Source organism: Lampris incognitus, chromosome 17, assembly GCF_029633865.1.
Source record: "Lampris incognitus isolate fLamInc1 chromosome 17, fLamInc1.hap2, whole genome shotgun sequence".
NCBI classification, from domain to species: domain Eukaryota; kingdom Metazoa; phylum Chordata; class Actinopteri; order Lampriformes; family Lampridae; genus Lampris; species Lampris incognitus.
This window is the reverse complement of record NC_079227.1, coordinates 2,901,172-2,927,196: the sequence shown is the minus strand read 5'-3', so window position 1 is coordinate 2,927,196 and position 26,025 is coordinate 2,901,172. Positions and strand designations below refer to the sequence as shown.

Sequence of the window (26,025 nt, the reverse complement as noted above, 5' to 3'; positions counted from 1 at the left end):
ATATTCTAAACACTCAGCTAAAAGGGAACGATCAATAAAGGAAGAAGATGCAGGGCGCTAAGAATGCTGGGTAGGTCACTCCGTCTGTGGGTCCGCCATATTGTTTGGTCGTCCTGTCTGGAGGAGAGACGGGAGATGAAGGGGATTCGAGGAATAAGCCATTTATCGGTAAAGATGTAGTTTTTTTTAAAAATATTCCTGTATCGGAACTTCTGTGGACCAGAACACCGTCCGTGTTTCCTGCCGTTACTGATCAGTCCTTGCAAAAGCTCAGGGATGTTAATCTACTCTAACCGACACCGCACCTTCTACCGTGTCCTTAAAACCAGGTCATCCTCATCCTCATCCTCCTCTAACTTTACAGTTAACCTGAATGACGTAACGCAAGAGAACCGAAGTGAAGGTTTGAGTTCGCGTTTCCAAAAGTGGTATTAACATTATATCTATGTCAGCGCTGCAGCAGATGTACTCCTATGTTAACGCTAATGGTAATAATGTTGCTAGCTAGCACTGACCCAAACTGTCCAAATATTTAGAGCTCTCCACCAATTATACCGACCTTTCTGACATGTGAAGACCTTTCTGACAAATATACAGACCGGTCAGATAAACAGACCTTACCACCAATACACAGAGCTTTCTGACATTTACACACCTTTCTGTCAAGTATACACCTTTCCATCAGATTACAGCAGTGTGCGTTATTGACGACATCAGATGGCCATCAGTGGCAGTGTTGACACAAATCAATGATCTGACAGGTGGGGGGTGGGGGGGTAGAACGTGTGTATTGGGAGCCCAGTGTAGTGCATGTGACAGCATGCTGGAAGGGGTCATACACAGCTGTGTGGATGTCAGGGTGTAATGGCTCATAGAACAAGATCGTTGCAAAAAAAAAAGATAAAATAAAAATTAAACACTGGAATTCTGTGAGAGTTGCAGAATAATGTGTAGCCTTTTGGGATCGCCTCTGTACATTCAGTTTAAATAGTTTGCTGTCTAATGTTTTGGCCGACATACGAAATGCTATGATCAGTAAAAACTCACTGTCTGATGTCTTGATGCATCCTCAATAATCCAGGTAAGAAAAACAAAGAGGTCAAAGAAGGTTGAAACAGTTCATCTGGATACAACGTTTATTGACAGATACGTTTAGTCACTTAACTAAGTGACATCTTCAGTCTAGACTGACTGTGCAGCAAGTCACTTAGTTAAGTGACTAAACGTATCTGTCAATAAACGTTGTATCCAGATGAACTGTTTCAACCTTTTTTGGTCACTGTCTGATGGTATGGTATTATTTTCAGTTGGGTTTAAGCTCCATCTTATTTGACCAAAATCTTTCATGTCATTGATTTTCTCCCAACCCTGACTGCTGTTGCATCAACCACCCAGTTGCACCTTGGTGATGATGTCCTACCTTTTCATATGTTCTGGTCTTTCAGAGGAGGCTTTATGCAGCCCAGGCTGCCCATAAGGTGGAGGTGACAGGGGCTGCCGAACACTTAAAGTTTCAGCCGCAGGAAGTACAGGTCAGTGGTTGTTGACTTGTCTCTCTTCCCCACAGAGACGGTTCTATGCAGCCTCCAGAACAGGCCAGTCTCTAACCCAGCCCCTAGCGGGCCTCAAGCTCTCCTCAGGAGGAGCCCACAGCTACCAGGATGTCCATGTATGTTTGGGAGCAGTGAGAAGGGCTGGGAACAGAGGTTGGGGATTGTATGCCTTGCAGATTGTTATGCATCTGATCTGAGAATGAATTTAACAATACATGTTGTTATATCTGCCTTTGAAAGTCATCTTTTAAATGACTGACACTGTCTGGCTAACCTCTGTAAATTAGAACCTCAGAATGATGTGGAACAGGATTTGATGTGCTGGCCTTCATGTTAAAGTTAATACAAATGTTGTATTTATTTATTAAGATTAATTCCCAAATATTGTCTAGTTAAGGTCTAAATATCCTGACATGGCAAGTATATAATTGATTAAAATTAAACCCCACGATTTTTTTGTTCTAGGTGACCAAACTCCCCAGTGGGCTGGTGATTGCGTCGTTGGAGAACTATTCCCCAGCGTCTAAAATCGGAGTATTTGTTAAGGCCGGCTGCCGCTATGAGACCCCTGAAAACCAAGGGGTCACCCACCTTCTCCGACTGGCCTCCGGACTGGTAGGCGGCCATCTTACACTTTCTTTGCTGTCTTCAACCAGCAGTTAAAAAGTGAAACAGAATTACAGACGTACAAGTCACCTTACTCATATTCTGTGATATTCAAGTTATGGATTGTTGCGTCACAAAGGTTCGACAGACATGCTGTCATCTTCAGACAAGGTGTCTGCTAGTCTGAAATGTCTTAAACCACATTATCTAAATTCAAGTCCTTGAAAGTTCTCAGACACACTTCACTCACATTGTGCCAGGGACTATTTCATTCAATGACCTCATTCATTAATTTGATGAAATATTGCACACATATTGTATGATATGAATTAAATTTGATGGTAATGATTTCACCTATACAAATACATCTGCTCATAAATCAGAATCAACTCTATTGGCCAAGTGTGCCTATGCACATGAGACAATTGACTCCAATACACAGCAGCTTCTAGCACTTGCAGACATGACTCACACAAAAAAAAGAAGAAGAAAAAAAAAGAAACCTAACGGTAAACAATTTTCTCTTCGTGTCTTCTTCGTTTTGGTTCTGTTGCTTCATTAAACCATATAAAAACTGAAGTAGTGGTTGTTGACTGGTCTGACCATTCACTTTGAAAATATCTAATCAACATAAAATCTAAAATAATTCAAATAAACCATAAATAATTCCTTACCTGTGCTTGACTCCAAATATTTAAAAGGTATGCTATCAAGATACCAAGTTCTCGTTAGTCCCCTCAAATCTGCAGACTACTGTTTTTATTCATTCTCCAAACAAGTCTTAAGACACGGTGAGGCTGCTTTAATGCACTGCAGTGGGTCTAGACTCGAACGCGTTCCCTTTGGGAGCTTGACTGAAGCAAGAATATGCTGCTGCTGACAGCTGCTTACACTTTTCCAGACAACCAAAGGAGCTTCAGCCTTCAGGATCTGTCGTGGTGTGGAGGCAGTAGGAGGCAGCCTGAGGTTAGTAACATTTGGGGAAGTAAAAGCTTGTGTGTGTATACAGTATATACTGTGAATCCAGGAATGTCATTCTTATCTGGAAAACTGTTTGTGTGTTCTTCCTGCAGTGTGACATCATCCAGAGAGAACATGGTCTACACTGTGGACTGCCTGAGAGACGACATGTGAGTGTGTGGATGATGTGTAGACACACCAGTGTTCTCTGACTCAAGATGTTTGTTTGACGGTTCACGTCTGGTTGGTATGAACCAGGCAGTTTATTAGGAACTGCTAGGAGCCGCACATATTCAGGATTACTTCACTGGTTAGGAAAGTCAGCAAATATGGATAATTTATTGAAAAATGTCCAGGATTTAAAGTATTAAAAATGCATTGGAATTAATTGGTGATATTGTTGTTCAGTCTTAATATATTTATGAGTGCATATTTTTAATATTTGCTGTTGTGAAATATAACTACCGGGTGTCTTAATGCATGCTCAATAACCCAGGTAAGGAAATTCCAGAAAGTTGAATCGGTTCATCTGGACACAACGTTTAGTGGGAGAAACATTTCACCTATGTGATTTTTTCAGTCTCAGCTGGCTGCAGTAATCCCCAACCTTATGAATAGCACCGCTGCATAACCACCGAAACCTGCGCAGTTGCGTCACAACCGAAACCAGCAATCGGTTTGATATGCAAATTAATGTGGCCATTAACTAGAGTTACAATGGTCATGTGTACTATTCACAGAGGACTGGAGAATAGTTGGAATCACAGCATTGTAAGATGGTGACAGATGTACTCTGAGCCCAACATCTGTAAGTTTCTGGCATCTATTCTGTTCCGTTGGTAGGCAGTAATGAACATCACATCAGAACACTATGGATGTTGTGGATAAGGGGAGGGACATCATTATGGAGGGGGATGAAACGGTGGTCTCTTATGATGTTAAGTGTCTTTTCACGTGCATTCCTGTTGATGAAGCAGTGGAGGTAGACCATATGAAATTACAGGACAACCCCACCCTTAGCGATAGGACCACCCTGAACACTGACCAAGTGTGTCTGCTCCTGAAGCTGTTTCTTCAGTCCACGAACTTCACATACAGTGGACAGCGCTATAGACAGAGGCATGGGTGTGCTATGGGTCTGCCAGTCTCACCTGTAGTGGTCAACTTGTATATGGAGGAAGTGGAAAAAAGGGCTCTGATGTCCTATCCAGGGACACCACCTAGCCATTGGTTCAGATTTGTGGACGACACCTGGGTTAAATTTAAATCTCAGGACGTACCACATTTCACCGACCACATTAACTCTGTGGACACCACATCAAGTTCACCAGGGAGGATGTGGAACATGACAGGGTAGCCTTCTTACACTGTGACATTACAGTTGGTGATGGGGGACATTTGATTGTTGATGTTTACCGTAAACCAACACATACTGATCAGTACTTAAGGTTTGACTCTCATCATCCACTGGAGCACAAACTAGGAGTCATCAGGACACTGTACCACCGAGCTGACAACGTCCCCACTGACACAGCGGCCAGGGAAGAGGAGAAGTCCCACTTTAAACAGGCCCCTGGTTAAGTGTGGTTATCCTAACTGGGCGTTTGTCAAAGCCAGGAAGACGCCCAAACAGTGCACCAGCCAATCGAAGAGAGGAGAAGGACAACAGCTGTCTAAGTGTAAAAAAGTGGTGATTCATAAACAGAGCAATATAGTGTAGCTGTTAAGTGCCAGGAGGATTGTCGTGACTTGTACACTGGGGAAAGTAAATGGACGCTGGCCAAGAGGATGGCACAACACAGGAGAGCTAACACGTCAGGCCAGGACTCCACAGTCTACACCATCTACAGGCCAGTGGCCACTCTTTCAGGGATGAGGATGTGCACATCCTTGATAGGGAGGAACGCTGGTTTGAATGGGGAGTCAAAGAGACCATTCCTGAACTGGGAGGGGGACTAAGAGTACATCTGTTGCCATCTTACGATGCTGTGTTGCAACCATTCCCTAATCCTCAGTGACTAGTACTCATGACCATTGTAACTCAAATTAATGGTCATGGCAATTTGCATATCAAACCGGTCGCTGATTTCGGTTGTGACGTAACTTTGCTGGTTTTGGTCTTTATGCGGCTGTATTGTTTATAAGGATGGGAGACCTGCAGTCAGCCGAGACTGACGAAGTCACTTGGATGATGATGGAACGTTTCTCCCACTAAGCGTTGTGTCCAGATAAACTGATTCAACTTTGTGGGATAATTCCCAGGTAAAAAATTATAGCCTTGTTGACATGTTTATTACCTGGCCAGTATCGGCATACACCAAACTGAGTACTGATCAAACTTGACCAGAACTGCAATTTACTTCTGATATTCAGGTCTGGACAAAGGACTGGGAAGTGTATCTGATCTCTGGCAATGGCCAAAGACCCATAGCAAGACAACACTTGGGCCATGTCTCCTATGTAGCCACATCTGTGACTAATTCAATTATAATAAGACAATACCAAGAGTAACTTCAGTTAACATGTACCAGTGGATGACATGGATGGATACTGCTTTCAACTAAGCCACAGTTACAAATGGCACCATTATTGTTTCTGATCCCGACTTGTTTCAGAGAACTTGGAACAGCACAGCATATTTCTCGCCTTTTATGGCTTTTTATTTTCCCATCTGCAGAGATGCGGTAATGGAGTATCTGATCAACGTGACCACAGCACAAGAGTTTCGGCCATGGGAGGTGACGGACCTGACCCCCTGTCTGAAGAGGGACAAGGCTGAGGCCACACAGAACCCGAATATCAGTAAGCCCTGTTCTTGTGAACCGGATACACTTACTGTTTCATGCCCGGCTATGTAAGGGAGCACTGAACTAACGTTTGTCTCGGCGTGATCTAAAGAAGACGACAGTAGCTTTGAGCTTGAAGATGGGCTGCACTCGAGAAATGATTGCTGAGTCCGAACTTGATATGGAGATGGTCACCTATTTATGCCTATTTTGAAGTTGTGGATAAGAGAAGTTGAATGGCAGTGCCAGAAGTTTTCGTACTCGCTTAAGGTGGTAAATTTTGACATTTCCATAAAAAGGTTGTGTGACTTAGGCATGATATAAAAAGAATTGCATCATTTCTGCCAACCATTCTAAGTTTTAATCTAGAATGTTTTTGCCGATGCGGTCTAGTCACAACCTTCACTCATACAGTTCATTTGCTTAAAGACCCCCTGTGATTGAAATCAAGTTTGTGACCTTGTTAACATGTCCTTGTGGCGTTAGGGTAATGTTACCAGATATGTCGAGAGCAAAGTAAGCAGTCAACGCCATGGCTAAGCATATCTGCTTCTGAAACTACAGTAAACCAAGGACAGACTCAAAAACACGGGTTGAGTCGGTTCATACATCACAAACCTAAGGAACAAATCCCGTTGATGGGTTGGGTGGTGCTTTACATTTGGCGATGTGAGCCAGAGAAGCCAGGTGTAGCTACTTATCGTACTTTTACCAGCAGTAAGTTTCACTACTTTCCAAACGATGACAGAGAAGTGTTTTCTTTAAAGGAGAAACAGTGAGCCTACATTTATTACCAAAGGATCCAAAAACCCGACAGAAATGGGTGCAGATTTGGTTGGGCGTCCCTACCGACAATAGGCCGTGTCTGCGGGTGGGAAGCCGGATGGGGGTACACTACCGTTCAAAAGTTTGGGATCACCCAAACAATTTTGTGTTTTCCATGAAAAGTCACACTTATTCACCACCATATGTTGTGAAATGAATAGAAAATAGAGTCAAGACATTGACAAGGTTAGAAATAATGATTTGTATTTGAAATAAGATTTTTTTTACATCAAACTTTGCTTTCGTCAAAGAATCCTCCATTTGCAGCAATTACAGCATTGCAGACCTTTGGCATTCTAGCTGTTAATTTGTTGAGGTAATCTGGAGAAATTGCACCCCACGCTTCCAGAAGCAGCTCCCACAAGTTGGATTGGTTGGATGGGCACTTCTTTGAGCAGATTGAGTTTCTGGAGCATCACATTTGTGGGGTCAATTAAACGCTCAAAATGGCCAGAAAAAGAGAACTTTCATCTGAAACTCGACAGTCTATTCTTGTTCTTAGAAATGAAGGCTATTCCATGCGAGAAATTGCTAAGAAATTGAAGATTTCCTACACCGGTGTGTACTACTCCCTTCAGAGGACAGCACAAACAGGCTCTAACAGGTACTATTTAATGAAGATGCCAGTTGGGGACCTGTGAGGCGTCTGTTTCTCAAACTAGAGACTCTAATGTACTTATCTTCTTGCTCAGTTGTGCAACGCGGCCTCCCACTTCTTTTTCTACTCTGGTTAGAGCCTGTTTGTGCTGTCCTCTGAAGGGAGTAGTACACACCGGTGTAGGAAATCTTCAATTTCTTAGCAATTTCTCGCATGGAATAGCCTTCATTTCTAAGAACAAGAATAGACTGTCGAGTTTCAGATGAAAGTTCTCTTTTTCTGGCCATTTTGAGCGTTTAATTGACCCCACAAATGTGATGCTCCAGAAACTCAATCTGCTCAAAGAAGTGCCCATCCAACCAATCCAACTTGTGGGAGCTGCTTCTGGAAGCGTGGGGTGCAATTTCTCCAGATTACCTCAACAAATTAACAGCTAGAATGCCAAAGGTCTGCAATGCTGTAATTGCTGCAAATGGAGGATTCTTTGACGAAAGCAAAGTTTGATGTAAAAAAAAATCTTATTTCAAATACAAATCATTATTTCTAACCTTGTCAATGTCTTGACTCTATTTTCTATTCATTTCACAACATATGGTGGTGAATAAGTGTGACTTTTCATGGAAAACACAAAATTGTTTGGGTGATCCCAAACTTTTGAACGGTAGTGTATGTGTCCTGGTCGCTGCACTAGCGCCTCCTGTGGTCGCTCATGGCACCTGTCAGGGAGGAGGTGGAACTGGGGGGAATAGCGTGATCCTCCCACGCGCTACATCCCCCTGGTGAAACTCCTCACTGTCAGGTGAAAAGAAGCGGCTGGTGACTCCACATGTATGGGAGGAGATATGTGGTAGTCTGCAGCCCTCCCCGGATCGGCAGAGGGGGTGGAGCAGTGACAGGGATGGCTCGGAAGAGTGGGGTAATTGGCGAAGTACAATTGGGGAGAGGGAGGGGGGGAATAGTAAAAGAAGAAATGGGTGTAGTTTATTTGGAAAAATCGTAATGTGCCAGCCAAACTTGCAGAGAAGACGAAGGTTTGCCGTAGTCATTTTCACGAGACTCCGCATCATGTTTACTGGCCGTGTAGGTTTATACCCACATGGAATGTGACTCTGGTTTCGTGGCTGTCAGTGTACTTAACATAGAATAACAACACAACAATCTTCACATATATACACAAGGACTGACTTACACAGGTGAAATAAGAGGTGATAAGGTGCAGTGGTGCAGAGAATATATCAGAGATGCTGAAATACATGTTAGCAGGTTACTTACACACATGCCTGAGGTAGATGTACATGACAGAGTGTACCAGTATATGTACAAAGTACATTTATATGTACAATGTACAGTACAGTATATACAACATGTACAGTACAGTATATACAAAGAGCACCGTTTTGAAATTTTCAGAAAAACAGATGGGTTTTGCCACAAAACGTATATTGAAGCCTGACACTGTGCCATCCATTTATCCTGGGGACACAGTGAGTACGAGCCGACATGGTGGTCAACCCGTAAGAAGTTCATTTTTCCTTTCTGTTTCTCCAGAGACTGTTAAGGGCGAGACTAGTGAACCCAGTTGCAAGACAAAGACAAGCGATGAAGGAGAGTAGGGAAAAAGGGTTTATTGAGGATGGCAGGCGGCACAGAGGTGATGGTGCAGAGGCGGACAGCAGAGCCCCGGTGGACAAAAGAGCGAGCGCAGCCGGACTGCGTCGAGCTCGGGGACCAGCAGGCGAGACAGTCAGGCAAGCAGGCAGGCAGATGAACTGGAGAGTGGCAATACGAGAGTGGTACGGTAGCCCAGTGGTTAGCACTGGCGCCTCACAGTAAGAAGGTCCTTGGTTCGGACCCCAGGGTTGCCCAACCTTGGGGGTCATCCCAGGTCATCCTGTGTGGAGTTTGCATGTTCTCCCGTGGTGGGTTTTCCCCGGGTGCTCTGGTTTCCCCCACCATCAAAAGAAACATGCATGTTAGGGTTAATACTCCTGTCTGTGCCTCTGACCAAGGCAGTGGGAGAACTGGAGTTGGTCCCCGGGCACAGCATCAAGGCGGCAGCCCACTGCTCCTCTCTGCACACATCACAGCTAGGAGGAGTTAATTTGCACTAACGTAATTTCCCCAAGGGATTAATAAAGAAAACTTAATCTTAAACTCAACGAAAAGGCTAACAAGCAAAAACACTGCAAAAATACCCTGGAAGATGTGCAGAGCAGCTGAGTGCATGAGACTAGCGTAGTAGCTCAGACTGATCTGGTGATGAGTGCGTGTTTCTTATACTGCTGGGGTTGATGAGCTTGATGCTGAGCTGGGGAGGTGGAGGTAGAGCAAGAGAAAGAGACTGGCTGCAGTTTAGATTCACTGTGGTGTTCCAAGTGTTGTTCTTCCTAATGGCACATCTGAGTATTTCCCTTTACACGGTAGATAACTTGTCAGAGCTGGCAAGCGGGACCAAGGTTCATCTGACGTTAGCAAGTCATTAGCTGATTGACAACGTAGTCAAGCCGAAGGCTGATGTTATCTATTACCGTTGTCTTTCTAACGTTGTAGGGAGTGATGCACAAAATACATTACCGTTCCTCCACTTTTACGCCACCCTATCCAGTTTTCTCTTCATTGGACTCGGTTTTTGGTTCATACATGTATGGCTGAATGACTGCTATAGAAGCACTTGCCGAGTGATGGAGGGTAGGGAGCTGCAGGCGAGAGGGTGGGGGGTAGGGGAGATTTTAATTGAGAGTGGGGATCATTTGCCTATTCGTAGATTCTGGGTGTTTTAACGAGGTACTAGATGTGATGTTAAGGATTTTAACAAGATAATTGAGCTTATTTTGCAGAAAACACACATCAAGACAGTTTATTATATCAAACAGCATGTTATTATGTGGTAAAACGTGAGGGGACGGGGTCTTTAAAACAAGCTTACAGAAAAACTCCCATGTCCACAGCTGAATATTTTCAGCAGTCTTTAAACTGGCTTAACATGTAGATGAAAACAGGCACCACCTGATTCCCCTGATGACAGCAGTGTAGCTCCTCTAGCAATGAACACGATGAGGCGTGAGTTCTCGGTTTAGAATACTGGGCTTTATTGGCTTGGTTGGACAAACCCGTAAAAAACTGCGTACAAAGGAAAAGATATGAATGAGTGAATGAATAACGTTACAGCATGTGTTTTATACACAATAGTATACAGCCGAACACTAGCTACCATTAGCTATTAAGCTAGTTAACACAGTCAACATTACTGTCAAATGTAAACAATGAACATACCTCGTAGGCTGCCTATGACACTAGAGGGGCTAGTGGGTCTTGTTTTGCTTGTAAACTATCTTGTTCTTTCTTCTTCATGAAATAATAAATCTCTTAATATTTATTTGCGCTTGAAATATGACCTCGTTTTTCGCGCTTCTCTCTGTGTTTACATTAATCAATCCCCTGGTAACACATGTCATGAAGATTAGTTCTGCCCCGGTGAAAGCCTACTAAATGTGAGGTAAGGTAGGAACCAAAAACCAATGCTGTGCTCAACTTATGTGAAGCAGTTACAAGCAGGATGAAGGGCCTGATGGGAAATTCTCTGATACCCTCTGACATCGCATACCTCTCAGTATCTGAAGTCTGATTTTCCTCTTTCTCTCCATCAGATGTGATTGAGAGTCTACATGCGGCTGCCTACAAGAACGCCCTCGCCAACTCCCTGTACTGTCCTGACTACATGGTCGGCAACATCCAGTCCGAACACGTGAGACGCTTCACACACGCTGAATTCCCATGCTTTACACAAGATGAAGTCACAGCACAAAGTACCACATTCTTACGACAGGGATAGTGATGGTAATGATGGTATGACTGCATAATTGCTTGTGTAATGTTATGATTATCTGCATAAATAAGTTTAACACCCTTTTGTTTCCCTCTCCAGCTGCACCACTTCGTCCAGAATAACTTCACAAGTGCCAGAATGGCTCTTGTTGGCCTTGGTGAGCGTTGTGATTGTCTGGTTCTTTTGGTGTGAAATGTGTCGAGGCCTCTTTTCATGGTTTGAGTAGAAAGTTTAATTCCGTACCATGCGTAGTTCTGCGCCTCGAAATGGATGACGTGTTGGGCCGTGACGCTCCCCTCTCCCACCTCCCCAGGCGTGGACCATGCTGTTCTGAGGCAAGTCGGGGAGCAGTTTCTCAACATCCGCAGTGGTTCGGGTAGCACTGGGGCAAAGGCCCTGTACCGTGGAGGTGAGCTACAGCAGCATTTTTACACCGTCAGCACCATGCCAGCTTGTCCTGTTATTTCTGAATGTAGCTCTTCGGCTAACACTGTTGTTTTTTTTTTGTTTTTTTTAAATATGCTTTATGAATGGTGTGGACTTAAAGCATCATGTTACGCTGCTGTTTGTCATGCAGCTCTGAACTACAAACGCACAAAGCAGAAGTGTTGAAATACATAAATGAACAGATAAAGTGTTGAGAAACATCAGATAAAATATCTTCTGTGTGTCCTCTGCTCGCCGTAGGTGAGGTGCGTTTGCAGAACTCCAGCGGTGTGGTCCGTTCGGTGGTGGTGAGTCAGGCTGCGACTGAAGGCTCCAGCGAAGCTTTGGCCTTCAGTGTTCTACAGCACATCCTCGGTGCCGGGCCGCTCATCAAGAGGGGATCAAACACTACCAACAAACTCATCCAGGGTGTCGCCAAGGTTACCAGCGACCCCTTTGACGTGAGTGGAAACCACAGATGGTGTTGTTGGTTGTTCTTATGGCTGTTTATCCCAGTGGCATTACCAGCTGGTAAAATCCCTAACACGGTAGTTCAGGTTCTTAACACCAGAACGACCAAGACGGTCATTATGACTGTTTTGGATTTCAATGTTTAATAAATTTGTGGGGGGGGAAGAAAAAGATACAGACCTGCCACTCCCTGAATTGTCTTAATTTGCATATATTTGCATTTAAAATGAGTTTTGGCTCAATTGCACACAAAAAAGTCGTGATAAGATCTACCTAAAACCACCGTGAGTGGTCAAAATGGCCACTCGTAAGCGTGATCGTAAGCCTGATGGTGGGCATCATGTCAGTATTTATGACGTGTGTTGGTGGCGTCATTTCCTTCGTGAAGTTCATTGTTATGTCCTAGAAACACACTAGCACCCTCCAGTGCAGACAAATAGTCTAAACTTGGTGTGTGTTATGTCCAACATGTCTTCTGGTTACAGATGCACTGTGACTACCACCAAGGCCTCGCAGTATTACAGACGTTGGACAGCGGCCATTTTAAATTGTTTGAAAAATAGGATTAAAGTTGTTAAAATGTTGATTTTGGTGTCAGTTAGTTTCATAGCAGACACACTAACATATGTAATGCATTAATATCTCAGCTGGTTGTTTATCTTGACACAATATAGAGTTTAAAGACCAGCCGCCATGTTGACCGCCCATGGTGGTTTTAGGTAGGAGTGAAATCCCTGTCGTTCTGATGTTACGACGCTGTGACCTTTTTTAAATGTATTTTTTATCTGTTTGTCTCTAGTTATCATATCTATCTATCTGTGTGTGTGTGTGTCTGTGTCTGTGTCTGTGTGTGTGTCTGTGTCCATTCATTGGTGTGATTGTGCTTGTTAACAGACCTTGTGTAATACAGGAGGAATATCTCATTTGGATTATACTTCTGTTAAGTCAAGCTTTGTGTTTCACACATCACACACCAGGCGGACACAAACATAACTGAATTTTGTGCACTTGCCATGTGCACCTGACCTGTGAGTACCAGGTCATGTGATCACCTGACCTGTGAGCACCAGGTCACGCGATCACCTGACCGGTGAGCACCGGGTCATGTGATCAGCACGGGTTGGGAGCTGTAGTTCTGTGTACGTGTGTCATGTATGATGTGGATGTGTAAGACTCGGTGCTTTTGCTTAACAGTTGTGTGTTACGTAGCTTTAAGTTTGTGGACGATGTCTCACCTCAGTGCTACTATCACTCAGCAAAACAGCCCTGTGTTTTGTAAAAGAGAGGACCGTGTTCAGTTTTTACTTTACATGTACAAATCATTGTGCTTCCCTGCCTTGTGTTGTGTGCAGGCCTCTGCTTTCAGTGCGGGCTACTCGGATTCGGGTCTGTTTGGGGTGTACACCATCTGCCAGGCTGCTGTGGCCGGTGACGTGAGTATTGAAACTGCCATTCAAGTATGGCTGGAGACACAGCCGGACCCGTCCAGTACCTCTTGTATGTATTTGTTCATGGAAAAAGCAAGGCCTCGACCACATCTGGAGCTGATGAAACCAAGAGACTTGCATCATGCCCCGTTTTCATCGCAGCTTCAACCAGATGTCTAAATCAGAAGATGAATGTAAGACGGGCCATGGGCAGGGCAGTAGGCGGTGTTTGTGGGGGGTACAGTGGGGGAAGCTGTGGTAATAAATCAATCTGCGCAACCAAATGTTGCAGTGACGAAGTAACCTGAAACCTGAGATTCCAGCGCCGAGGTTTACTGCAACTGTTTGCATCAGAACCAGAATCGTGTTTACTGGCCATGTAGGTTTGCACACACATGCAAAATGACTCTGGTTTTGTGGCTCTCTCGGTGTACTTAACATAGAATAACAACACTACAACACAACAACCTTCACATATATACACAAGGACTGACTTATACAGGTGAAATAAGAGGTGACAAGGTGCAGTGGTGCAGAGAATATATCAGCGATGCTGAAATAGTTGTTAGCAGGTTGTTGTTGTTGTTATTCATCCATCGCAAGTGACGAGGACCATCTAGTCCAGCGGTGGCTAACCATGTGCCACGGAGAGCCATGTGTATGTAGGTTTTCATTCCAACCCGACTCCACACCAGGTGATTTCACCGATACAGTCTTCCTCTTTGGTTGAAGGGTTGCTGCTCAGTGAAATCACCTGGTGTGAAGTCCGGCTGGATTGGAAACCTGCATACACATGGCTCTCCATGGCACATGGTTAGCCACCCCTGATCTAGTCATCCTGTGACGGATGACTGATGACTTGCGCGATGATTAAAGTGAGGAAGAGTTGTGCATCATCAACCCCACTCTCTCGTCCGACACCACCTACTACCAGTGGCAAGACTAGCGAGACGACTGACAATGGAGACGGATGCAGGTTTTTCCTCAGGGTTTCTTCCCGAAGCCTTTCCCGTAGACGAGTATACCCGCAAGGCAGCAGAGGTTTTAAGTCAGAGTTGTCCTTCTCCTAGATGAACTGCCCGACAGGCTAACGAGCTTCATCTACCCGGGTTTGAAATCAGAGTTGTCCTTCTACTAGACTGGCTGCCAACCAAGACTAACGAGTCCAATCGACCCACCCGGTTATACCGCCAGGAACCCGGTCGCCCCGCAGCAGACTGTGAAAACAGGAGGTACCAGAACGAGCACGGTAGAAGCTGAAACGGTCAGTAAATGCGTATTAAAAGCTTCAGCAACACGGCCAACGTGTTGCCATATTGATGCTTTATAACTGGAGTTTATAATTGCAGTGCAGTTTATAACAGGCTTATAACGAGTTTATAACTTGGGCTTATAACGGGTTTATAACTGGAGTTTATAACTGGAGTTCATAACTGGATTTCTGGGAGGGAACTTAACAGCCAGCCCTGAGCTTTCCATCCGTACTTTCCTCGTCTTCGTTCTGGTATTTCAGCTTTTCAAAAGTTAAACTTTTCTCCGTGTTAACAAAGTGCTGTAGCAGAAGCGTAGGCGCAGCATCTTTTGCGAGGCGGCAGCATCCTGTCCGCCTCGCGGCTGCTCCCATCCCCTTTGATGTAAGCAGGAAAGGCGCCTGTGGTTGGACAAAAGGAGCGGCGTCAACAGGGTCTTATTAGGAGGAGACTGCTGATCCATCCAGAACAGAGCGAGCTGTCTGGACTGGTGAGGCACATGTTGACTTGAGCCTTGTGGGATATACGCTTTTATGTGCAGGAAAGTGTCCTGTTTGTGAAGCGGAGTGTGTTTAGGCTACCCAAGATATTTTCACTTATAGAATGTATCCTGAACCGTCTGGACCTACCTGAGCAGCACCTGCACGCAAGACGCCTTCTCCGTTCTTCCGTCAGTTTCCATTGTACAGTAATTCACAGTAACACAACAAGTTCAGGATTTCAGCCCTACACTCGACAGAGCAAATTTGCGGTCAGCTTGTTTCAGATGGTTCGATCAAGCGGTTTATTCTTTTTTTTTTTATAAATTTATTTCTGATTTTTCCCTTTTTTCTCCCAATTTAGTGGCCAATCGATCCCTATTTTAATTCAAACACCCACCCTCGTACTGCATGCATTCGCCAACTTGCATCTCTCCGGCCGGCAGTCTCGAAGGAGACGCCGCCCCACTTCCGTGACAAGGCGACTCCAGGCCCAACCACTGTTTTTTCCGACACACACAGAGACGCATTCACGTGACGAACACAAGCCGACTCCGCCCCCCTCCCGAAGACAGCGTTGCCAATGATTGCTGCTTCATCGAGTCCGGCCATAGTCGAATCTTGACGAGACCGGGGCGCGAACCCCGGTCCCCAGTGGGCAACTGCATCAACACAAAGCCGATGCTTAGACCGCTACACCACCGCGGACACTCAAGCGGTTTATTCTAATTCCGTTATAGAACCACAGACAAGACCTTTCCATCAGCATTTCCCCCAGCCTGCACTGCTCTGGTTTTCATCGTAGGTTAGTCTCCATATGGCCTGACAGTCAGATGAAGATATCAGATGAGCTTCTGTGATCTGTGTAAGACGAACACACTCGGTAAGCCGAGGTATCCGGTCCGGTAGCCTTAGCCGAGGTATCCGGTCCGGTTGCCTTAACCAAGGTTTCTGGTCCGGTAGCCTTAGCCGAGGTTTCTGGTCTGGTAGCCTTACTTGAGGTATCTGGTCCGGTAGCCTTAGCCGAGGTATCTGGTCTGGTAGCCTTGGTATCCAGTCCGGTAGCCTTAGCCGATGTATCCGGTCCGGTTGCCTTAACCAAGGTTTCTGGTCCGGTAGCCTTAGCCGAGGTATCTGGTCTGGTAGCCTTGGTATCCAGTCCGGTAGCCTTAGCCAATGTATCCGGTCCGGTTGCCTTAACCAAGGTTTCTGGTCCGGTAGCCTTAGCCGAGGTTTCTGGTCTGGTAGCCTTACTTGAGGTATCCGGTCCGGTAGCCTTAGCCGAGGTATCTGGTCTGGTAGCCTTGGTATCCAGTCCGGTAGCCTTAGCCGATGTATCCGGTCCGGTAGCTTTAGCTGAGGTATCCAGTCTGGTAGCCTTAGTCTCTGCTTTGTCTACTGTTCATGTCAGCCAACAAAACAGGCTACATTTACGAGCGGGAGGAGAAGATTCGGAGTGTTTTCTTAAGAAGCGGGTGTGAAATAGCGCGTTGTGGATCTGCTGGCATCCATTTGCTAGACACGGGTTCGGTTGCGGGTGGGTCCATTAAAACTGCGCGCGGTTCCCTTGGGACACATTGGCATACAAATTCCGTGTGTTGTACACCAAGCCTGCTGACAGCACAGGTTTAAAAAAAGTAAAGGTGGGTGTCCGGGTAGCTTAATGGTCTATTCCATTGCCTACCAACACGGGGATCGCCGGTTCGAATCCCCACGTTACCTCCAGCTTGGTTGGGCGTCTCTACAGACACAATGGCCGTGTCTACGGGTGGGAAGCTGGATGTGGGTATGTGTCCTGGTCGCTGCACTAGCGCCTCCTCTGGTCAGTCAGGGTGCCTGTTCGAGGGGGAACTGAGGAGAATAGCGTGATCCTCCCACGTGCTACGTTCCCCCGGTGAAACTCCTCACTGTCAGGTGAAAAGAAGCGGCTGGTGACTCCACATGTATGGGAGGAGACATGGTAGTCTGCAATCCTCCCTAGATCAGCAGAGGGGGTGGAGCAGAGACCGGGACAGCTCAGAAGAGTGGGGTAATTGGCCAAGTACAATTGGTGAGACAAAGGCAGAAAATTCAAAAACAGAAGAAGAAGACGCTGTGAGCTGAACCACACGTCACTAATGTGGGTCGCCTGTCTCTTTCCAGGTGATCAGGGCTGCTCTCGACCAGGTGAAGGCTGTTGCTGATGGAGGAGTCACCGCTGCTGATCTCACCCGCGCCAAGTAAGGACGACACACACAACACACACACAGACAGACACACAACCACACATGGACATGAGCACAACTGTGGAAATACACACTACCAAAGTCACAGACACAACCACCCGTACAGACACGCATACAAAAAACCACATCCACAGCTGCACACACTGACAAACACACACACACAACAGATGCATACAAACCGCTCAGTTAAATTCATGAATACACAGATACACACAAGCCATGTGTCCTGTCACTCAGTATGTTCTGTGGACAGTCAGGTGACTCGATGCTCCTCCCACCTCTGATGACTCATCGCCGCTGCTGCGTCCTCTCATTCCATGTGTCTGACCAGTGTGTACGTTGATTAAAAGACGACCTCGTTCTAGTGTTGCTACAGTGCTGTTACTGCTGTGTGTGCAAATAGAGATGAGCTGTGCAGAAAATAAATTTCCTGGTAACCATAGAAACAGCGGTTCTGAAACGTAGAAAGGTGCAGTAAGTCCCAGCCCAGTGACGTTCCTGCATCTCAGGGAAGGAGTGATGAGAGGAAGCCTGGTCATTTGTGTCGTGCTTCATGTCCTTTCATTTCCGCTGTGAGGTGTATGGTTCATGCTGTCTGGTCGGCCTCCTCCTGCACTCCTGCACGTGGCTCCTCTGCAGGAGGCGGGTAGTGAGTAGTGGAGAGCAGGGTTGTTTTTTTTTGTTTTTTTTTTAGATGACTCTCAAATAAAATGACAGTAATAAATAAACATATATGAAAGTGCAGCATTTAGAAGATGACTTGTACTTCAGTTGTGCTGTACTTGTGTTCACATTAGCAGCTTCACATCAGCACTGTGCAACAGTCCCAGCCTGTACTGTCACCCCCCCCCCCCCCCCGAAAAATGGACTCATCTGTGTTGTGTGCAGAAAGGGCAGATCTACTGGCACTAAACTCTGATTTATCTCCGTTTGCCGTAACTAGGAGGCTGCGCTGTGCCGAATCTCTCTAGCGTGTGTGTGTGCATGCTCGATGGGTGGCTGAACGTACAACATCCGGCTCTTTGTCAAAGTTGCTAGGGGGTAAACTGAGTTTCAAGTTAAATTCGGCACACACAAACGTTGCATGTGTGCAGTGGTTGAAACAGCGCTACACTGTGGTTGACACAGCGCTACACTGTGGTTGAAACAGCGCTACACTGTGGTTGAAACAGCGCTACACTGTGGTTGACACAGCGCTACACTGTAGTTGAAACAGCGCTACACTGTGGTTAAAACGGCGCTACACTGTGGTTAAAACGGCGCTACACTGTGGTTAAAACGGCGCTACACTGTGGTTGACACTTCGCTACACTGTGGTTGACACAGCCCTACACTGTGGTTGAAACGGCGCTACGCTGTGGTTGAAACGGCGCTACGCTGTGGTTGAAACGGCGCTACGCTGTGGTTGAAACGGCGCTACGCTGTGGTTGAAACAGCGCTACACTGTGGTTGAAACAGCGCTACACTGTGGTTGAAACAGCGCTACACTGTGGTTGAAACGGCGCTACACTGTGGTTGAAACGGCGCTACACTGTGGTTAAAACGGCGCTACACTGTGGTTGAAACAGCGCTACACTGTGGTTAAAACGGCGCTACACTGTGGTTGAAACGGCGCTACACTGTGGTTGAAACGGCGCTACACTGTGGTTGAAACGGCGCTACACTGTGGTTGAAACGGCGCTACACTGTGGTTAAAACGGCGCTACACTGGGGTTAAAACGGCGCTACACTGTGGTTGAAACGGCGCTACACTGTGGTTAAAACAGCGCTACACTGTGGTTAAAACAGCGCTACACTGTGGTTAAAACAGCGCTACACTGTGGTTGAAACGGCGCTACACTGTGGTTAAAACGGCGCTACACTGTGGTTGAAACGGCGCTACACTGTGGTTGAAACGGCGCTACACTGTGGTTGAAACGGCGCTACACTGTGGTTAAAACGGCGCTACACTGTGGTTAAAACGGCGCTACACTGTGGTTAAAACGGCGCTACACTGTGGTTAAAACGGCGCTACACTGTGGTTAAAACGGCGCTACACTGTGGTTAAAACAGTGCTACACTGTGGTTAAAACAGCGCTACACTGTGGTTGAAACAGCGCTACACTGCGGTTAAAACGGCGCTACACTGCGGTTGAAACGGCGCTACACTGCGGTTAAAACAGCGCTACACTGCGGTTAAAACAGCGCTACACTGCGGTTGAAACGGCGCTACACTGCGGTTAAAACGGCGCTACACTGCGGTTGAAACGGCGCTACACTGCGGTTGAAACAGCGCTACACTGCGGTTAAAACAGCGCTACACTGCGGTTAAAACAGCGCTACACTGCGGTTGAAACGGCGCTACACTGCGGTGGAAACAGCGCTACACTGTGGTTAAAACAGCGCTACACTGTGGTTGAAACGGCGCTACACTGTGGTTAAAACAGCGCTACACTGTGGTGGAAACAGCGCTACACTGTGGTTAAAACAGCGCTACACTGTGGTTGAAACAGCGCTACGCTGTGGTTAAAACGGCGCTACACTGTGGTTAAAACGGCGCTACACTGTGGTTAAAACAGCGCTACACTGTGGTTGAAACAGCGCTACACTGTGGTTAAAACGGCGCTACACTGTGGTTAAAACGGCGCTACACTGTGGTTAAAACAGCGCTACACTGTGGTTAAAACAGCGCTACACTGTGGTTAAAACAGCGCTACACTGTGGTTGAAACGGCGCTACACTGTGGTTAAAACAGCGCTACACTGTGGTTAAAACGGCGCTACACTGTGGTTAAAACGGCGCTACACTGTGGTTAAAACGGCGCTACACTGTGGTTAAAACAGCGCTACACTGTGGTTAAAACGGCGCTACACTGTGGTTAAAACGGCGCTACACTGTGGTTAAAACGGCGCTACACTGTGGTTAAAACGGCGCTACACTGTGGTTAAAACGGCGCTACACTGTGGTTAAAACGGCGCTACACTGTGGTTAAAACGGCGCTACACTGTGGTTAAAACGGCGCTACACTGTGGTTAAAACGGCGCTACACTGTGGTTAAAACAGTGCTACACTGTGGTTAAAACAGCGCTACACTGTGGTTGAAACAGCGCTACACTGCGGTTAAAACGGCGCTACACTGCGGTTGAAACGGCGCTACACTGCGGTTAAAACAGCGCTACACTGCGGTTAAAACAGCGCTACACTGCGGTTGAAACGGCGCTACACTGCGGTTAAAACGGCGCTACACTGCGGTTAAAACGGCGCTACACTGCGGTTGAAACGGCGCTACACTGCGGTTAAAACGGCGCTACACTGCGGTTAAAACGGCGCTACACTGCGGTTGAAACGGCGCTACACTGCGGTTAAAACGGCGCTACACTGTGGTTAAAACGGCGCTACACTGTGGTTAAAACGGCGCTACACTGTGGTTAAAACGGCGCTACACTGTGGTTAAAACGGCGCTACACTGTGGTTAAAACAGTGCTACACTGTGGTTAAAACAGCGCTACACTGTGGTTGAAACAGCGCTACACTGCGGTTAAAACGGCGCTACACTGCGGTTGAAACGGCGCTACACTGCGGTTAAAACGGCGCTACACTGCGGTTAAAACAGCGCTACACTGCGGTTGAAACGGCGCTACACTGCGGTTAAAACGGCGCTACACTGTGGTTGAAACAGCGCTACACTGCGGTTAAAACAGCGCTACACTGTGGTTAAAACGGCGCTACACTGTGGTTAAAACGGCGCTACACTGCGGTTGAAACAGCGCTACACTGCGGTTAAAACAGCGCTACACTGCGGTTAAAACAGCGCTACACTGTGGTTGAAACGGCGCTACACTGTGGTGGAAACAGCGCTACACTGTGGTTAAAACAGCGCTACACTGTGGTTGAAACGGCGCTACACTGTGGTTAAAACAGCGCTACACTGTGGTGGAAACAGCGCTACACTGTGGTTAAAACAGCGCTACACTGTGGTTGAAACAGCGCTACACTGGGGTTGAAACAGCGCTACACTGTGGTTAAAACAGCGCTACACTGTGGTTAAAACAGCGCTACACTGTGGTTGAAACAGCGCTACACTGTGGTTAAAACAGCGCTACACTGTGGTTAAAACAGCGCTACACTGTGGTTAAAACAGCGCTACACTGTGGTTAAAACAGCGCTACACTGTGGTTAAAACAGCGCTACACTGTGGTTAAAACGGCGCTACACTGTGGTTAAAACAGCGCTACACTGTGGTTAAAACGGCGCTACACTGTGGTTAAAACAGCGCTACACTGGTTTGGTACAGTTGTGCTGAACTGAAACACCCATACAGGAAGTGTTCAGTAGGTGTACCATTACCCCTCGCCTAAACTTCCTGCTCGTTCTAGTCCAGTAAGTCACAGCAGTGGTGAACTGAGAAGTGTTCACTTTTCTGTCTTGTTTTGTTGTTTCTTCTTATCTACGGTTGTCCCCCTCGTTCCAACCCCACTGCTGTACCTAACCTCGCTGTTGCCCCTCCTGTCAGGGGACGTTGTCCCCCAGGAAGCACACGACGCCACGCCCTGCTGGCCGACAGGCTGGAGGGAGGGGGTTTATGTTTTGTGGTGCGTTACTACAAAATGATCTAAATAAATAAGTCACACACATAGATGACAGTGTTGAAGTTGAGAAGTCAACTGAAGTTACATGTTTGTTACTACAGAGTAAAGTACCACTATCAGTTTGTACAACTGAAGTTACATGTTTGTTACTACAGAGTAAAGTACCAGTATCAGTTTGTACAACTGAAGTTACATGTTTGTTACTACAGAGTAAAGTACCGGTATCAGTTTGTACAACTGAAGTTACATGTTGGTTACTGCAGAGTAAAGTACCGGTATCAGTTTGTACAACTGAAGTTACATGTTTGTTACTACAGAGTAAAGTACCAGTATCAGTTTGTACAACTGAAGTTACATGTTTGTTACTACAGAGTAAAGTACCAGTATCAGTTTGTACAACTGAAGTTACTTGTTTGTTACTACAGAGTAAAGTACCAGTATCAGTTTGTACAACTGAAGTTACATGTTTGTTACTACAGAGTAAAGTACCAGTATCAGTTTGTACAACTGAAGTTACATGTTTGTTACTACAGGGTAAAGTACCAGTATCAGTTTGTACATCTGAAGTTACATGTTTGTTACTACAGAGTAAAGTACCGGTATCAGTTTGTACAACTGAAGTTACATGTTTGTTACTACAGAGTAAAGTACCGGTATCAGTTTGTACAACTGAAGTTACATGTTTGTTACTACAGGGTAAAGTACAAGTATCAGTTTGTACAACTGAAGTTACATGTTTGTTACTACAGAGTAAAGTACCAGTATCAGTTTGTACAACTGAAGTTACATGTTTGTTACTACAGAGTAAAGTACCAGTATCAGTTTGTACAACTGAAGTTACATGTTGGTTACTGCAGAGTAAAGTACCGGTATCAGTTTGTACAACTGAAGTTACATGTTTGTTACTACAGAGTAAAGTACCAGTATCAGTTTGTACAACTGAAGTTACATGTTTGTTACTACAGGGTAAAGTACCAGTATCAGTTTGTACAACTGAAGTTACATGTTTGTTACTACAGAGTAAAGTACCAGTATCAGTTTGTACAACTGAAGTTACATGTTTGTTACTACAGAGTAAAGTACAAGTATCAGTTTGTACAACTGAAGTTACATGTTTGTTACTACAGAGTAAAGTACCAGTATCAGTTTGTACAACTGAAGTTACATGTTTGTTACTACAGGGTAAAGTACAAGTATCAGTTTGTACAACTGAAGTTACATGTTTGTTACTACAGAGTAAAGTACCAGTATCAGTTTGTACAACTGAAGTTACATGTTTGTTACTACAGAGTAAAGTACCAGTATCAGTTTGTACAACTGAAGTTACATGTTTGTTACTACAGAGTATAGTACCGGTATCAGTTTGTACAACTGAAGTTACATGTTTGTTACTACAGAGTAAAGTACCGGTATCAGTTTGTACAACTGAAGTTACATGTTTGTTACTACAGAGTAAAGTACCGGTATCAGTTTGTACAACTGAAGTTACTTGTTTGTTACTACAGAGTAAAGTACCAGTATCAGTTTGTACAACTGAAGTTACATGTTTGTTACTACAGAGTAAAGTACCGGTATCGGTTCACATGTGAAGGGTATCCAGCAGTGGCGGATGCTGCTAACCATTTTTGGGGGGGGGGGTGCAGTTTACCATGGCGCAGCTCACCTGACTGTGGACGTTCAAGCAACAGTCAGGTTTGCAGCGCCAAGGAAAATTGACCCCCCCCCCCCCCAAAAACAACAGCCACCACTGGTGTCCCACCCTTGTGGGGAGGGGCTGTTGGGTAGGGCCTGTGAGACACCACAGCCCTCTTCAGACCGCACATTGCCGGGGGCGGGGGGGGGGTCAATGAATTTGATATTTCTAGTAGTTAATGTAGTGGAGGACCTGATGGAAACCGTGGCAACATCACCCAGCATCACCGACACAGCTGAAAGAAGTGTCCATTCCCACTCTGAGCTCTTGTGAGTGGCTTGAGATTCCTTGACATTGTCCGTTGCCCCCGGTAACCTCTGCTGACGGTGAGTCCTGGCAGCAGCGGGACAGAAGTGTCGTACAGTCTTCACCGTGTGTCGCACGGCGTTATGCAGAGTAGTAACGAGGGCTGTTCCCATCATTACCACCGACGAACAGGAGGGCAAACCATCGCCGGATTTGGATCCAGATGGGATTTAGGATATCTTGGGACGTCCTTCTTCCTATGCTGATCCCGACTGCACATGCCGGGTGGCCTGCACTGTCACATGTGAAGGCAACGCTGCTAGTTTCTTCCATTTAGAAATGTTGTGTTAATCTGGCATCTGACCACATGTCTGACTGTGGCCCCGCAGGACCCAGCTGAAGGCCCACTACCTGATGTCACTGGAGACCTCCGAGGGCCTGTTGGAGGCAATGGGCTCCCAGGTCCTGGCTGGTGGCGCCTACAACTCTCCTGACGCCATCGCTAAAGACATCGACAACGTGTCCCTTAATGACATCGCCGGTGTAAGTTGTTCTTCGCTCCGCCGCTGGTTTGTGGTTAGAAAGGTGTTGGAGGCAGATGGAGGTCAGACACCATCAAGCTGTAGGTAGCTGAGTTACCACAGGATGGTTTTCATGTGCCCTGTGCTGTAATGGAGTTAGTTGTGTGGTGTGTGTGTGGTGATATTTCTAACTTTATTCATATTTCCAGGTTGCAAAGAAGTTTGTGTCTGGTAAGAAGACTATGGCGTCCTGCGGCAACCTGAGGAAAATGCCCTTCATTGATGAAATCTAGCAGCCTGCCTGTCAGCCTCACCCTGTACCCACCTACCTACCTACCTGTCATGTGTAACAGCAACGCCGACTTTGTGTGGTCCATTTCTGCCAAATGCTGAAAACGGAGTCCTGTGCCGTGATGCTGCTGTTCTGAGAGCTCATGTCAACGCACCATCGGACCATAACTCCTCCCGTCTCCACCGGGCCCGTCAACCGCCGCACGCAGCCGCTTGTCTGTCTGAAGTGTATAGCAGGTGTAAATGAATGAATAAAGTCTATCTACCTTAAAGAGCTGCAGGTCTTCTGTGTTGGACATCGTCTACTAACCCTGTGGCGGCCCGTCTGTCCAGGGTGTCCCCCCGCCTGCCGCCCAGTGACTGCTGGGATAGGCTCCAGCACCCCGCCCCCCTGAGAGCAGGGTCAGCGGTCTGGAGGATGGGTGGATGGGTATGTTTATACTCAGAACTGGAGTCATAATACAGGTCTGCTGTTCGGGAGGACGTTGTTTATTGTATTCAGGAAGTCGTTTCTAGATTTCCAAATTAAAGGTCGTCTCTGTGTGACTGCAAATGGGTGTTCAGATCAAATGTGAAGCGCTTTCCACAACTCCGTCTCATCAGTGGGTGGCGCGGTGGCCTCACAGCAGGAGGGTCCTGGGTTCGAGCCCCGGGGTCGTCCAGCCTTGGTGGGTCGTCCCGGGTCGTCCTCTGTGTGGAGTTTGCATGTTCCCCCCGTGTCTGTGTGGGTTTCCTCCCACAGTCCAAAGACCTGCAGGTCAGGTGACATGGCCATACCAAATTATCCCTAGGTGTGTGTGTGTGTGTGTGTGTGTGTGTGTGTGTGTGTGTGTGTGTGTGTGGTGGTCTGGCGGCCTGTCCGGGGTGTCTCCTTGCCCGCCGCCCCATGACTGCTGGGATAGGCTGCAGCATCCCCCCGCGACCCCGAGAGCAGGAGAAGCGGTTCAGGTAATGGATGGATGGATGGATGGAGGAAGCGAAGTCTCGTTCTCGGTTGAGAATCCCGGGGGTTCTCGCGAGAGCGGCTGTGTGGAGAGGAGGGGAGTCCGTAGGCACGCTGCTCCCACCGTTCAACGGCGCTGTGTGCGGACGGAACGCGAGCCGAACTGCTTTTCTGGACGGGAAACGTTCAAATCCGAGTAGAACTACGACGTGCTTGTTGAAGTCGAGCCCAGGATGACCCGAGAGCTGCTCGCCGAGGACCCGGACGACGTTTCTGCTCCTGCTCCGTGAAAAAGAGGAAAAACGTGTCCATATGCCGAAAGAGCTGCAGA

The 26,025-nt window shown here is 46.6% G+C and overlaps 1 protein-coding gene across 2 annotated transcripts; it reads left to right on the top strand.

Moving 5' to 3' along the window:
- The first annotated feature begins 87 nt into the window (after nucleotides 1-87).
- On the top strand, nucleotides 88-25,046 carry LOC130128087 (cytochrome b-c1 complex subunit 2, mitochondrial). Of its 2 annotated transcripts, none has more exons than XM_056297799.1 (14): nucleotides 88-168; nucleotides 1,446-1,532; nucleotides 2,019-2,168; nucleotides 3,061-3,125; nucleotides 3,233-3,289; nucleotides 5,797-5,921; nucleotides 10,976-11,073; nucleotides 11,254-11,311; nucleotides 11,468-11,563; nucleotides 11,842-12,041; nucleotides 13,404-13,484; nucleotides 17,350-17,426; nucleotides 24,329-24,482; nucleotides 24,670-25,046. In XM_056297799.1, the coding sequence occupies exons 1-14, from the start codon at nucleotides 136-138 to the stop codon at nucleotides 24,751-24,753; spliced, it is 1,365 nt and encodes a 454-aa protein (XP_056153774.1). In that variant the 5' UTR covers nucleotides 88-135; the 3' UTR covers nucleotides 24,754-25,046. The 2 variants fall into 2 exon arrangements, with proteins under 2 accessions (XP_056153774.1, XP_056153773.1); XM_056297798.1 differs by lacking the exon at nucleotides 1,446-1,532 and adding an exon at nucleotides 1,568-1,669 and having other exon boundaries at nucleotides 115-168.
- The last annotated feature ends 979 nt before the right edge of the window (nucleotides 25,047-26,025 follow it).